The sequence below is a fragment of the Chanodichthys erythropterus genome, chromosome 16 (genome assembly GCF_024489055.1).
Source record: "Chanodichthys erythropterus isolate Z2021 chromosome 16, ASM2448905v1, whole genome shotgun sequence".
Lineage (NCBI taxonomy): Eukaryota > Metazoa > Chordata > Actinopteri > Cypriniformes > Xenocyprididae > Chanodichthys > Chanodichthys erythropterus.
The window spans coordinates 32,485,239-32,500,910 of NC_090236.1; the positions used below are offsets into that span (position 1 = coordinate 32,485,239).

Genomic DNA, 15,672 nt, shown 5'->3' on the forward strand with positions numbered 1-15,672 from the left:
AAAAAATACATTTACTATAATTAATTGTAGAAATTAAAAAATGTTAAAACACTTAACAAGCCCCTACCAGACCTGAAAATCCTCTTGTCCAGACAGCATTAAATGTGTCAGCTGAAATCTACATTTATTAGCTATATAGCTTTTCTATGCTTTTATACAGAATAAATAAATGTAGTCATATTAAAGTATTAATATATTTTAATGTTATAGTATTTCATGTCACAGTATACAATTTCAACACATAAAAAAATAAAATAAAACTGCCCAAAACAAAAGTCTGGTTAATGCATTTGATTTAGATGAGAAAGGAGACCAGGAATTATGAAGAGTACATTTTAACAGCTGCTCACTGTACATTCATACTGTATATCTCTTGTATATACATACAAATGAATCACATTCATTTGACATTCAACACAAGACAGTTGAGTCTCATAATAACACTGGGAAGATGGTGACTGTTTTTTTGTTTTTTTACCCATGACATCTGAATCATTTGAATTTGCAAGAATAAATGGAGATTGTAATAGTTTTCTAAAGCTGCGATACATCCATGCCAATATACAAAAATGAAAAAAATCATTATTTTCCTGACATGCACATATTTTTTTAAGGGATACTGGGAAGTCAAAGTCATTTGAGAGTACAGTACTGAAAGCATCCCTAAAATATACTATTGCTTTGGACGGCATGGCAACATAGATGTTTTCATAGAATGAATACTGTTGTAAATATGCAAGTGTCAGTCAAACACAGGATGTTATACTTGCAATGTAGTACTCATTCTTGCCAGCACTGCACCCAGTCTTTGGCCTTGACATGGTTCAAGTTCTCATTTGCATGTAGAATACATAGAAAGTAGTGTATAAATCATTTTGCATGACATAAAATATACACATGCTGTGGTAATATTTAATTGCCAAGAAGATTAACAGCCCTTCATACCCAAAGGAGGGATTTATTACAGCAAACCTTTGTTTCTTCTAATTCAGTCATGGTCAGTTTATTGTAGCTATGCATTAATCAGTATAATGGACAAAGAAACAGATAAATGTTAAACACCTCTGAGCAGTCAGCTGATCTAAGATCAGCTCATATTCACATTTAGAAGGCAAATTAAAAAATCCCATGTTAACACTGTTACAGTCATGAACAGGACCCCTGTGTTTGTGAACCTATCATCAGCTGCTCAAAATGCTTTGATTGTTTGTTTGTATCAGTCACTTTGGTGAAAAGCGTCTGCTAAATGAATAAAAGTAGATGTCTTAACTCTTTCCCCGCCGTTGATGGAATTTTCCAGTTTTCCGCGTTTTCACTGTTATACGTTAAGGTAAAAGTATACTTCACTTTTTACGAGTACGCGAGGGTCAGCGAACAGTACGTGTGACGCGAATTTCATCATCAGAAGAGTATGCGTGTTTAGACCGCCAAATTTTTGTAACCGCAAGGTCGCACATGTGCATTTATTTTATTTATTTATTTTTTGCAATAATTAGTCAAAGACAAACTGCATCAAAAGAACAGACTGGAGCTCATGCAACCTACAGCGACAATGGAGGCCTACATAGACGAGACATTGTGTGAAGATTTTTACATGGGTTGTAACTCGTGGCGAGATTGCTGAAAACTATGCATGCGTCGAACGCCTGTGTACGCAAAAAAAAAAAAAAACGAAGTATACCTTTAGGCATCGCTATTATGCAACTTCTGAAAGAGTACAGAGTCTCCGTATCCAAACATGGCGAAGAAGCAGAAACAAGCGATAAGAAACAAGCTTATGCACATTGTAGTCTTTGATAAACAGAAAAAACGCGATTTGTGTTTAAAATGTTGCTTTTTTTTACGAAACTTACCCACATTCAAGTGTGAAGCTAATAGAAATTTAAAAAAAAATGGTGAAAATTATCAAAAAAAAGCTGGCAGTGGCTGGCAACTTTTTAATTTATTTATTTTTTTAAAAGGAAGGCAGGGAAAGAGTTTGAGAGCTATTTGTTAGTTTCTTGATAAAAGACATCTGGATTAAGTGCTCTTCTGCTTTATTGATTGAAACAGTGGAAATATCAGATCAAACTTCACTCAGGCTGCATTTATTTGATCAAAAACACAGTTAAAAAAAACCACTAATATTGTGAAATATTATTTAAATTTAAAATAATTGCTTTATATTTTATTTTAAAATGTAATTTATTCCTGTGATGGCAAAACTGAATGCTCAAGATTTTTTATTTGGTGCTCAAGTAACATTTCATTATTATCACTGTTAAAAACAGTTTGATATTTATGTGTAAACTGTGATTTGTTTTTTCAGAATTCCTTAAAAGAAAGTTCAAAAGAACAGCATTTATTTCAAAATAGATTTGTTGTTACAATGCAAGTCTCTACTGTCAGTTTTGATCAATTTAATGCGTCCTTGCTGAATAAAAGTATTAATTTCATAAAATCTCACCGACCTCAAACTTTTAAACGATAGTATACCATTCTAGGATACCAGTATTGCCACGGTTTACAAATATTTGCCAAATTCATTACTGTCTGCATGAGAAAAGCTATTGAGATCAACACATAGTGTCATGGAAGCAAATCAGAACAGAGACATTTTAAAACTGTAAGATTAAGAGCAAGAAATTAATTTGAAGGTCTGAAAAAAACTTCGAAAAAGAAATATAATTATAGCAGGTTCCAAGAGCACTTGTCATTGTACCGTACATTCGTTTGCTCAACGTCAGCTTGTTAAAGCATACAGAATAAGATAATGTAGAATTAAACATTTTGATACGCTTTCCTTTTAAAACATGTATCCCAAGACCATGTATTAATTGCTTAAAATAATAAATAATACATTTAAGTCTGGAACAAACAGACTCCAATCATATTGCCTGATGGGAAGCAGCAAATATTTCTTGGACATTTAGCCTCCTCTCTCAGGTTCCTGAAGCTCTGTCATCCTAAAATCATCTGTTTGTGTCAAACTTTGTCCTTTGCTAGATGAGGATGGATTACGCCATAGACATGATGTTTTTAAAAATCCGTCATTTAAAAAAAAAAAAATTCACAACCCAAAATGCTGGCACTGAAGGCAGAATCTCTGCAAGTAATGGAAATGTATTTCTTCGTTATAGTAAAATGACATCAGTAATTAAACGTCAAGATCAAAGTTAAAAGTTTGAGCTCTTTGGAGTTTGTGCAGGTACCATGCGGTGTGGTGTGAGCTTTCTTTCCCGGTCCATCGCTCATTCTCGAGCCATCTTGTCATGACCTTCATTATGTAATGTTGCACTTTTGGTCTCATTTCCCTCTTGTCAGTCTGGATCTTTCGCTCTCTCTTCTTCCTCAAGCTCTGGCCCAGTCTTCAAGCACTGTCTGTCTATTATGGGACCAGCTGGGCTTAGTACATCACAGCCATGGCAGTAGGGGAGGTGGACGTCCCTGACCAATGCTTACATAATGCATCCTCAAGGAAACATGCCATCTTCTCACAGTCTTCCTACAGGATACAAAACCAAGACAATCACAATCACACATAAAGCAAAACTACATGAGCTATTCAGTTCATTTGACAGTTTCATTCCACAGTTGGCCTTTGGATTGCACACTAGGGGACTAAAGATATACTCTGTAAAATGTGTAATGTATAAGTATTATGCAATAACTTTCAATTAATTCCTACAAACCCGATTCCAAAAAAGTTGGGACACTGTACAAATTGTGAATAAAAAAGAAATGCAATAATTTACAAATCTCATAAACTTATATTTTATTCACAATAGAATATAGATAACATATCAAATGTTGGAAGCGAGACATTTTGAAATGTCATGCCGAATATTGGCTCATTTTGGATTTCATGAGAGCTACACATTCAGAAAAAAATTGGGACAGGTAGCAATAAGAGGCTGGAAAAGTTAAATGTACATATAAGAAACAGCTGGAGGACCAATTTGCAACTTATTAGGTCAATTGGCAACATGATTGGGTATAAAAAGAGCCTCTCAGAGTGGCAGTGTCTCTCACAAGTCAAGATGGGCAGAGGATCACCAATTCCCCCAATGCTACGGCAAAAAATAGTGGAGCAATATTGGACAGGAGTTTCTCAGAGAAAAATTGCAGAGTTTTAAGTTATCATCATCTACAGTGCATAATATCATCCAAAGATTCAGAGAATCTGGAACAATCTCTGTGCGTAAGGGTCAAGGCCGGAAAACCATACTGGATGCCCGTGATCTTCGGGCCCTTAGATGGCACTGCATCACATACAGGAATGCTACTGTAATGGAAATCACAACATGGGCTCAGAAATACTTCCAGAAAACATTGTCGGTGAACACAATCCACCGTGCCATTCGCTGTTGCCTGCTAAAACTCTATAGGTTAAAAAAGAAGCCATATCTAAACATGATCCAGAAGCACGGCGTTTTCTCTGGGCCAAGGCTCATTTAAAATGGACTGTGGCAAAGTGGAAAACTGTCCTGTGGTCAGACGAATCAAAATTTGAAGTTCTTTTTGGAAAACTGGGACGCCATGTCATCCGGACTAAAGAGGACAAGGACAACCCAAGTTGTTATCAGCACTCGGTTCAGAAGCCTGCATCTTTGATGGTATGGGGATGCATGAGTGCATGTGGCATGGGCAGCTTACACATCTGGAAAGGCACCATCAATGCTGAAAGGTATATCCAAGTTCTAGAACAACATATGCTCCCATCCAGACATCGTCTCTTTCAGAGAAGACCTTGCATTTTCTAACATGACAATGCCAGACCACATACTGCATCAATTACAACATCATGGCTGCGTAGAAGGAGGATCCGGGTACTGAAATGGCCAGCCTGCAGTCCAGATCTTTCACCCATAGAAAACATTTGGCGCATCATAAAGAGGAAGATGCAACAAAGAAGACCTAAGACAGTTGAGCAACTAGAAGCCTGTATTAGGCAAGAATGGGACAACATTCCTGTTCCTAAACTTGAGCAACTTGTCTCCTCAGTCTGCAGACTGTTATAAAAAGAAGAGGGGATGCCACACAGTGGTAAACATGGCCTTGTCCCAACTTTTTTGAGATGTGTTGATGCCATGAAATTTAAAATCAACTTATTTTTCCCTTAAAATTATACATTTTCTCAGTTTAAACATTTGATATGTCATCTATTTGTATTCTGAATAAAATATTGAAATTTGAAACTTCCACATCATTGCATTCTGTTTTTATTCACAATTTGTACAGTGTCCCAACTTTTTTGGATTTGGGTTTGTAGGTTAAACTGCTTAGGGGTAGGTGAAATGATCAAAATTTTAACCATGTCATTTATATGCATCATTTAACCATGGCAGTGATACACATCATTATAATTAGGCTTGTCACTACACCAAATTTTTATAAATTAAACAAAACCTTACAGGCTTCATGATCCCCCATATCATTACATCACAAATTAATAACTCCAACCTACCATTACTATAAGTCTATCCAACTCACATACATACAGTACAAGTACGTAAAGTGATACATACTATACTGCAAATTTGCTTGTTTATATCATAACAAAATGTAAACTATATTGGCAAAATATTTAAAGTTGGATTCATCCAACTTTACCCACTTACATACAGTGCACTCATGTAAAGTGACATAAAGCCTAACAAATCTCAACTGCCTGATTGTTTAGATCATCGCCAATTTACATGTATTTAAAGTTGGTAGATCCAACTTTATCTGCATACATACTAGGGGTGCAACGGTTCAAATTACTCACGGTTCGGTTTGTATCACGGTTTTAAAGTCACGTCTTCTGTGCGGTTCGGTATGTGCTATGTTCAGGGAAAAAATGACTATGCTGTCAAATAAAAATAAAGAAAATAAGAACAAATGATCTAACTACAAGCAACAGCACAAATAAATACAACAGAGCAAAGATACAATAAACAGTGCTTTTCAGGTTTCTAAGGTAGGTCCAACATTAGTTTTCAGGTACAGAAATCGAATAAAGTAATCAAATGTAAAATAACAGCGCATATTTGACTGTAAAAATTAAAGATGAATCCTTATTAAAGTTACAAAAGCTATTCAATCAAGAGCAGTGAGTGATGTCCTTGTCTTTTTTGTTTGATTATCATTAAAAACACAGACAGCAGGAATATTAGGCTGCTGTCACTTTAAGACAATGCACGGATCCAGTACACTGATACTGTACGCTTAACCGACTCTTTCTGCTAGGATACTCACCAAGACTGGCATGTTAGCCTAATTTTTGTGCAAATTTGTCCGTTCAAGTGCAAAACTCGAAAGAGAACTCAATATTTGAGCGCTTCGGATGAGCGCACATAAATCTTACACCGCGCGCACAAGAGTTCTCATTCACGTCTTCTGGCTCTTGAATGTTTAAATTGGCAAGGCTTAAATTAGTTTAGTTTAAACACAGATAGCAACGTGTGCTGTTCAGATCTCATACGAGCACCCGGTTGATGATGGCGTAAATTATTGGTCATATTCAAGCATACGGCACTTGCACTGAATAAAGTTTACAAAGAGTGACTGTTTTGTCCACGTTTTTTTGATCATCGCTGATATTGTAATGGAAGCCAGAATGCGTTTCCATTGACAGAAACATGCATTAGCCGAAATCTGTCTGTTTTACACGTTATTTTTTATTTATTTATTTTTTAAATCATGCATACAGACAATTACAATATTTACAGATGAGAAAACAAATGCAAAATACAAATACAAAGACCAACAAAACATACATAACAGCCAATAAGATTTGTGTGTGTGTGTGTGTGTCTGTAAGTGTAACTGGGTGTGGGAATGAAAATATATGAATAAAGAAACATGTAGAGAAGTACAACAGACCAGAGTTAAAATAAATTAATAAATGAAATAAGGAAAAAAAATTATGACAATAATAATAATGATGATAATAGTATTTATTATACAAAAAAAAAAAAAAAAGGAAAATGGAGGATGAGGAGGGCCATTATTATTATTATTATTATTATTATTGCTACAACTATTGCTATTGTCACCCTCCTTACACATTATTTTTAACAAACCATATTATAGATGCAAGTGTGTGCCGAACCATGGGTGGAGAATGGTACGGTTTGATTTTTTACTGAGAACCGTTACACCCCTAATACGTAAAATACACTCATGTAAATCGAAATATACTATTATAGCAAATCTCAATTTAAGGATTAGTCTTTTAAATACACTTTTCCTGAGAATTTACTCACCCCCATGTCATCCAAGATGTCCATGTCTTTCTTTCTTCAGTAGAAAAGAAATTAAGGTTTTTGATTAAAACATTCCAGGATTTTTTTTCCATATAGTGGACTTCAATGGGCACCAAACAGTTGAAGGTCAAAATTACAGTTTCATTGCAGCTTCAAATTGTTCTACGTGATCCCAGATGAGAAATAAAGGTCTTATCTAGTGAAAACATCGCTCATTTTCTGAAAAAATTATATACATTTTAACCATAAATGCTCATCTTGAACTAGCTCTCTTCTCTATTTGAATTCCAGCAGTGTAGACACTGCTAAGTGTATTACTGCCCTCCATAGGTCAAAGTTTGAACTAACTGTTATATACTAGCATATTGCATATAAAAATTAGTTCAAAACTTTGACCTGTGGAGGGCAGTAATACACTTAGCAGTGTCTACACTGCTGGAATTCAAATAGAGAAAAAGAAAAGAGCTAGTTCAAGATGAGCATTTATGGTTAAAACTTGAGCGATGGTTTCACTAGATAAGACCCTTATTTCTCATCTGGGATCATGTAGAACAATTTGAAGCAGCAGTGAAACTAATTTTGACCTTCAACTGTTTGGGCTCCATTGAAGTCCACTATATGGAGAAAAATCCTGGAATGTTTTCATCAAAAACCTTAATTTCTTTTTGACTGAAGAAAGAAGGACATGAACATCTTGGATGACATGGGGGTGAGTAAATTATCAGGAATAGTTTATTTAAAAGTGGACTAATCCTTTAGTGATTTTTAATGTAATGTCAGAAAATGTAAACCATATCATCACCCAACGATATATTTAAAGTTTAATATAGTACATCCAACTTCATTGTGTGACTGTTTGTATTGTTTCAATATGTAAACTATATTATTTGTTATATGAGCTAAGCGCATTTGGATGTGGTCTTAGGTGGGTAGAGGTGGTCAGTATGGACTGTACAGATTTCAGTGGGAGAGGTGAGTGGGACAGTCAGTTGTTTATCTGTGCTGATGAGTCAAATATTGAGGCTAATATGTTACGCGTGTTCTGTCAATTTACTGTTGTATTGTTATTGTATTTATATTGTATTTTATTGCAACACTGGTAGATAGAGGACAGTTTTGGTTTGAGTGGTGACACATCATACACTACGATATGTGCTCTAAAATCGTCTCAAAATATCAAACATGTTTTTATATCATCCGACTGGATGGAATGATAGTCTGAAGCTAAAAAGAATGTCTGTGCTGATCATACACTACACGATTTTCTGTGAAATTTGTCAACTCTGACTGCCCAAAATCTGCAGACCGGCACAGACTTTCGGCAACTATTGTCAACTCATATAGACTGCAAATCGAGGCAAAAATCTGATCAAAAGTTGTGTATCTAGCCTTTAGATAAATAATGAAGCCTGATGGTTAGAAGATCTCATGCTTACCTCACTGATAAAAGCATGGTGAACCAACTCACTAGCCAAATCTTTGGGACTGTCAGCTGGGGATAAAAAAAAAAAAATTAAATGTACTTTTTTACATTTCATATATCCTCATTTTAATTTATTCTTTAAAAAATATATATTTTTTTATTCATAACATTTAACATTTTAATTGCACCATAAAAAAAGCACCAATGACACATTTGAATGTGATAATTACTTACATGGCAAAACATCACAGCTAAGCTGACGGTGAAGTCTGTCATCCATTTTTAAAAAGAGAGAGAGCTACAGGGAAAGAAAGGATAGATGAAGGACAATATTTACAGGTTTGTTTTGGAGAGGAAGCTAAGCAAAACTACAAGCCAAAAAAAACCTCACATGACTCCTCGTGCCTTCCTCATTTGCTTCCAGATTACAGTGGATCTGAACAACCTGTACGGAAACACACATTTAGCTTTTACATGCTTCTTTTCTGTTGTACAAGCCAACCACACCTGGTTGGACAGAGTCTTAAAAAAATATTCTATAAACTAACAGAAAGTAGCTAAAATACTGTACATGGTTGAGATGCATTGATCACAATTTCTGGGAAATATGTCAGCTAATGTCAGCTTTTTCAAATTGACCCTTGCACATCATTAGTGTCTTAACTGGACACACTTCCCATTAGTCAGCCAACATTTGTTGGCTAATATTTTGCTTAAAAAAGACAACGTAGAGTTTAAAATGAATCCGTTTAGTGGATTGTTTATTTACACAAACTGTGCGAATGAACTGATTCACTAACAGATTCACACTCCTAAAGCTTCATATGAGGATAGCATCACTACTTGTGGTTAGTTTCTCCCAACACTGCTTCTAATATAAATCTTCTTCTAACCTTTCTGGTTTCAGTCTCCTGTGGTTCTGGGGTTGGGGTCTTCACAGTCTCCATCTGTTCCTGCGACAAAGAAAGAGCGCGGGGGATAGGATGCGGCCGGTGGGAAGCAAAGTTCATCAGCGGATATATGCCATTTCTGTTCATGCAGAAGAGGAAAGGTTTCAAATCCACAAGCATGGAAACAAACACAGTCTAAATGAAAGATCAGCTGATCTTCTCCATGACTCACTTCACATCCTCAAGGAATTTGTCCAGTTCCAGAGGTGAGACATGAGAATACCTTGAAAAAAAAATAAAAAATAAATAAAATTGAGAAAAATGTCTAAAAGTGGGAAATTATCACAGAAACTTCACATTTTGTTTGAAAAACCCACTTTAGATGGACTCCAGGTCGGTCACGATGATTAATCTCTGCCATGATACCATTAGGGTCAAAAGATTTGGTCTTCTCTTCCACACAATTCTCAGGGAGGAGATCTGAAAAAAATTAAAATAAGTTTAAGAGAAATGGAAATACAAAGGAACAATAATTTCCTTTTGGGCCATCCATATGTTTCTGTTATGTCTGAGATAGAAATGAAAGCATTATTACTCTGTGGTGTCAGGAAGGCATGAACAGCAGTGTTTTCCATGTTCCACTTACACTGGTTATTGATAAAGCAATGCGCAGCAAGCAGTTTTAAGGAGTGGACCTCAAATAACACTCTGTGGAACAGCAGGTCATGAGCTGTGGGTCTCGACTTGGCTTCCGTGCGTACACACGACTGGATAAATTCCTGTCAGCATAAAGAGATAAAGGCATTCGATTAAACAAAAAGAATTCTGTTTTAGTTATAAATATGGGCTTAGAGTCTTTTACCCTCATGAGAGGGTCCTCAAGTGACTCTCCAGCATGATCAATGGCCTCTTTCGAAACTGCAGCGTCTCCATTGGCCTGGATTTCCAATACTGCCATCTAAAGGTGAATGTGGAATACATAATTAAAGGTCATACTTCAATATTGATTAAAAAAAAGTAGTATTATTTGCCATTTTGGATTGTAATTTTCAGACCTCCAAGGCACAGATACCAAATGAAAATATATCGATGGCATAGTCATCTTCAGCAACTGGAGGAAAAAAAAAAAAAATTGAGAAATGTTTTTTTACAGTGATGTCAAAAAGCCTCAGACCACAAGTGAAAATACTTCTATTTTGCATTTTTACAAATTACAAATAATAAGCAAAAGAATGATTTTGTTGGGAAAAAAAGAATATTAAAACTTTCTGTTAATGTCCAAGTTTAAATGAATTTTTTTTCCCAGATTGCGAAAGGCATCAGATACTCACTTCCATACTCTGGAGCAAAAAAATGCTGGTTACGCATTTCATCTCGATGTTGATGCACGTTCCCATGAATCGCCTCAGCAAATACTGAGGGAAAAGGAGAGACACACAACATTACAATCAAACTCTATTTATAACTTTATATGGATGGAAGAATTTTAGCCAGTAAACATAGATAAAATCTGTAGTACATGAGCTAGAGTCCAAAATGAATACTCTGAAGGGGGATGTGGGTCTTATTTTCTTTATATATGTCTTAGATTGTCAAAGCTGACAAGAAATGTTACAGTACATTACATAACTGCCAGGATTTTCGGCCAAAATACGCAAAGCATTGTTTAAGGAAGGAAGGAAAAGAAACGGCCTGTGTTTTCTTTCTGATGAGATAACCACATTCCTGTGCACATGGCATATGGAGCTCAAAGTGGACTCACCATTTACAAACAGCCTGTGCCAAACTGTGAAAGAAAGAAGAGACATAAGCATCTTCTTAAAACAGATGGTTTATGTTAGAAATGATTAAAAGTCAAATCATTTTGACTACTGTCAAACCTGAGCCAATCTTTATGAGGCCGTTGTGCTGGATAAAGATAGTGTCACAGGTCAGGTTACCGTGGATAATGGGCGGATCACATGAATGTAAGTAACTAAAGAACGAAAGGGTAAAACATCAGTACTTGTACCCACAAATCACCCATACTGATAAAATAAATAAATAAATAAATGAATTTTTCCATACAAATGAAAATGTTATACATTATGTATAAAATTAATATTTATATACACTACCGGTCAAAAGTTTGGAAACATTACTATTTTTAATGTTTTTGAACAAAGTCTCTTATGCTCATTAAGGCTGCATTTATTTCATAATAAATACAGAAAAAACAATAATATTGTGAAATATTATTACAATTTAAAATTAGGGTTTTCTAGTTTAATATATTTTAAAATATAATTTATTTCTGTGATGCAAAGCCGAATTTTCAGCATCATTACTCCAGTCTTCAGTGTCACATGATCTTTCAGAAATCATTCTAATGTGCTGATTTATTATCAATGTTGGAAACAGTTGTGCTGCTTAATATTATTTTATAAACTGTGATACTTTTTCAGGATTCTTTGATGAATAAAAAGTAAAAAAAAAAAAAAATCCATTTATTTAAAATAGAAATCTTTTGTAATATACACTATCCTTCAAAAGTTTGGGGTCAGTAATTTTTTTTCTCTTTTTTTTGAAGGAAATTAATACTTTTATTCAGCATGGATGTGTCAAATTGATGAAAAGTGATAGTAAAGATTTATATTGTTAGAAAAGATTTATATTTTGAATAAATGCTGTTCTTTTTAACTTTTTATTCATCAATAAATCCTGAAAAAAGTATGACAGGTTCCAAAAAAAGATTAAGAAACACAACTGTTTTCAACATTGATAATAACTGAGTATCAAATCAGCATATTAGAATGATTTCTGAAGGATCATGTGACATTTAAGACTGGAGTAATGATGCTGAAAATTCAGCTTTGCATCACAGAATTAAATTACATTTTAAAGTATATTAAAATAGAAAACCATAATTTTAAATTGTAATAATATTTCACAATATTATTGTTTTTTCTGCATTTATTATGAAATAAATGCAGCCTTAATGAGCATAAGAGACTTTTGACCAGTAGTGTATATTTACAATAATATAATATTATAAAAGAAAAAAGTATAAAGTGTCAAAACACTGAATGTTTTAAAAATAAGAAATATTTTTTCAAAAAATAAACATTTATAAAAAAAAGTTTTTTTATTTCTAATAAAATAAAATTATAAGAGAAAAAGTACTAGTTAAAAAGCTGAAGTGTGTAATTTCAAGTGTCATGAAAAGGGATAAAGGGATAGTTCACCCAAAAATGAAAATTATCCCATTATTTACTACATGAGTATGCGTACGGTTGAATTTATAAAGTTTTAAATATGGATATTTTTCTTACAAAAATGCAGCACTTTGCTTTAGAAGACCTTTATAAACCCCCTGGAGTTGTATGGATTACTTCTTTTATGTATGTATGCATTATTTTTGACTTCAAAACACGGCCACCCATTCACAACCATTATAAACCTTGGAGGACTATATATATTTTTAAATATATCTCTAATTGTGTTTGGCTGAAAGAAGATAGTCATATACACCAAGGATGGCTTGAGGGTGAGTAAATCATGGGATCATTTTCATTTTCGGGTGAACTATCCCTTTAAAAGATGTCAAACTTTTTTCCTCAAACACTCCCCTCATCTGCCATTGGCCAAACAAACAAAGCCCCGCCCCCAAACTTACACCATTGGTTGAGTCAGTGTTGCTATGCTGGGATGGTCAAGATGCTCAAACAAACAAAGCAATGTTTTGATAGCCACAGAGCCACAGTGTTTACACTTTTGTACAAATCAACCGACACATATTTGTCTCTGTATATTAAGCTGGGAAAATATTTTTAGTTTACCTACACACTTCAACTTTAACAGCAAATTTGCAGATGAGTTTAGGGGATAATATTGAATTCTCAATGCCCTACCTGAGTGCAGAAAGTATCTGCGTGCACCAACGCTTCCATGCCTGAGACACACAGAAAGCACCAGTGTTAAGATTTTGTCATATTTCTGCCAGAAGGTGGCGTTGTCCTCCAGCTTTTCACTTTCAAAGATCGATGAAACGTCTCACCTTCACATTCATAGTTTTGTGATTTTTCTTGGTCTTCTTCAAAAACTGCTTGAGACTTCCAGATGACATATACTCGGTAATAAAAATCACCTGCGTGGCACGAAAAGAAAGAAAACGTACTCGGTTACTAACGTAACCTCGGTTCCCTGAGATACGGAACGAGTACTGCGTATGGGGAAAGGTCTCCCTTTTTCCCCGCTGCTGAAGCCTTTTTCAATAACGCAGTGTAACTGCACCGTCATTGGTTCACTCATAGACAAGTTGTTGAACCAATGGCGGCGCGGCATAGCTGCGCGGCCTATGGCGACAAAGCGCGCGAATATTCCCGCCGAAATGGGCGGGGTATAGGGCTATATAAGCAGGCGTTTCGCCATAGGATTTCAGTGTCAATCGACTGAAGCGACGACCCTGAGCCGCAGCCTCGTGGCACGGCAAGTGACGCAGTACTCGTTCCGTATCTCAGGGAACCGAGGTTACGTTAGTAACCGAGCACGTTCCCTTTCGATACTTCACTCGTACTGCGTATGGGGAACGAATTCAACCACGCCGTGCCACGGCTGGGAACGATATAGCTTGCATTTGGCCACCCAGAGGGGGGCAAAAAGGACAAGCGGAGGCAAAGCCTAACCGAACCCATGGTTACACTGAAGGAAGATACTTCCTATGGTGGCGTGAAGCGGGACCTGTTGGAAGCCGCTAATCACACCGACAGGACCCGAGCTTGTAAGGTCGGGACATCGAGGTGATAGAACCTGACAAAGGTGGACGGCGAAGACCAGCCGGCCGCCTCACAGATGTCTTGGATGGAAACTCCGTTGGACCAAGCCCACGAGGAAGCCATTCCTCTAGTGGAGTGGGCCCTGACTCCTATGGGGCAATTAGTGCCCAGTGAGGAGTAGCACAGGTTAATAGCATCCACTATCCAACGGGAAATGCGTTGTTTCGAGACCGGAGACCCTTTTAAAAGTGCGGCCGCCAAAACAAACAAAGAGCTGATCTGACTGTCTGAAAGACTGTGATCGGTCTATGTAGGTCCTCAATGCCCTGACTGGGCAGAGTAGCTGCAGCTCTGGTTCGTCCGCCGAGGGAGGAAGAGCAGAGAGCGAGATGACCTGAGCTCTAAACGGAGTTGAGAGCACTTTAGGGACGTAGCCATGCCTAGGTTTCAGAACGACCTTAGAGTCACCAGGCCCGAATTCGAGGCACGCACGGTTCACGGAGAGGGCCTGCAAATCGCCAACACGCTTTACCGATGCTAGTGCTAGTAGCAGAGCGGTTTTTAGCGTTAGGGGCCTGAGGTCGGCTGAACCCATTGGTTCAAATGGGGGCTCCTTTCAAGGCCCTGAGGACCAACGAGAGGTCCCAGGAGGGAATAGTGAGAGGGCGAGGAGGATTCAAACGCCTAGCACCTCTCAAAAAACGGATCACGAGCCCGTTTCGTCCCACCGATTGGCCAGCAATAGGAGCGTGGAACGCTGCAATGGCTGCTACGTAAACCTTAAGCGTGGAAGGGGAGCGCCCCATTTCCAAGCGTTCTTGGAGGAAAGACAGTATGGAAGATACGTCACTCTCCACAGGGTCTATGTTGCGTGTTGAACACCAATCAACAAAGACTGACCACTTCTGGTCGTAGAGGCGCTCGTAGATGGGGCTCTAGCCTGAGAAATGGTATTTAGGACGTCCTCGGGGAGGCTAGTCGGCTCCCATCGAGGGACCAGAGGTGCAGAGCCCAGAGCTGCGGCTGTGGGTGCCAGATTGTTCTGTTTGCCTGAGAGAGGAGGTCCCGTCTCAGGGGAATCGGCCACGGGGCTCTTAGAGAGAGCCTGGAATAGCTCTGAGGACCAAACCTGGTTCCTCCAGAGCGGGGCCACCAGAAGGACTCTGTGCTGGTCCTCTCTGATACGCCTGATGACCTGGGGGATCAGTGCGATCGGAGGGAAAGCATAAAGGAGCGTGCTGGGCCATGTGTGGGCCAGAGCATCTACTTCCTTCGAGAAAATGTTGGGCAATGAGAGTTGTCTTCTGAGGCGAAGAGGTCTACCTCTGCCTTCCCGAAGAACTCCCAGATCGTGAGGACCACTTGGGGGTAGAGCA

At 37.3% G+C, this 15,672-nt stretch overlaps 1 protein-coding gene across 4 annotated transcripts in view; it reads right to left on the bottom strand.

Moving 5' to 3' along the window:
• Positions 1 to 180: 180 nt before the first annotated feature.
• Positions 181 to 15,672, bottom strand: part of nrbp2a (nuclear receptor binding protein 2a) — a 43,459-nt gene continuing 27,967 nt past the window's right edge. For 2 of the 4 annotated variants that reach the window (XM_067363991.1, XM_067363990.1), the window contains 15 exons: positions 13,579 to 13,668; positions 13,433 to 13,473; positions 11,423 to 11,517; positions 11,305 to 11,328; positions 10,874 to 10,957; positions 10,598 to 10,653; positions 10,405 to 10,500; positions 10,189 to 10,321; positions 9,920 to 10,022; positions 9,775 to 9,825; positions 9,546 to 9,681; positions 9,044 to 9,097; positions 8,887 to 8,950; positions 8,666 to 8,721; positions 181 to 3,484 (listed from right to left, as the gene is read on the bottom strand). In XM_067363991.1, the coding sequence (XP_067220092.1) occupies positions 3,386 to 3,484; positions 8,666 to 8,721; positions 8,887 to 8,950; positions 9,044 to 9,097; positions 9,546 to 9,681; positions 9,775 to 9,825; positions 9,920 to 10,022; positions 10,189 to 10,321; positions 10,405 to 10,500; positions 10,598 to 10,653; positions 10,874 to 10,957; positions 11,305 to 11,328; positions 11,423 to 11,517; positions 13,433 to 13,473; positions 13,579 to 13,668 (1,182 nt within the window). In that variant the 3' untranslated portion in view covers positions 181 to 3,385. Of the gene's footprint in view, positions 3,485 to 5,749; positions 5,831 to 8,665; positions 8,722 to 8,886; positions 8,951 to 9,043; positions 9,098 to 9,545; positions 9,682 to 9,774; positions 9,826 to 9,919; positions 10,023 to 10,137; positions 10,322 to 10,404; positions 10,501 to 10,597; positions 10,654 to 10,873; positions 10,958 to 11,304; positions 11,329 to 11,422; positions 11,518 to 13,432; positions 13,474 to 13,578; positions 13,669 to 15,672 lie in introns of all 4 variants that reach the window. The other 2 variants (XM_067363989.1, XM_067363988.1) reach the window with 2 other exon arrangements.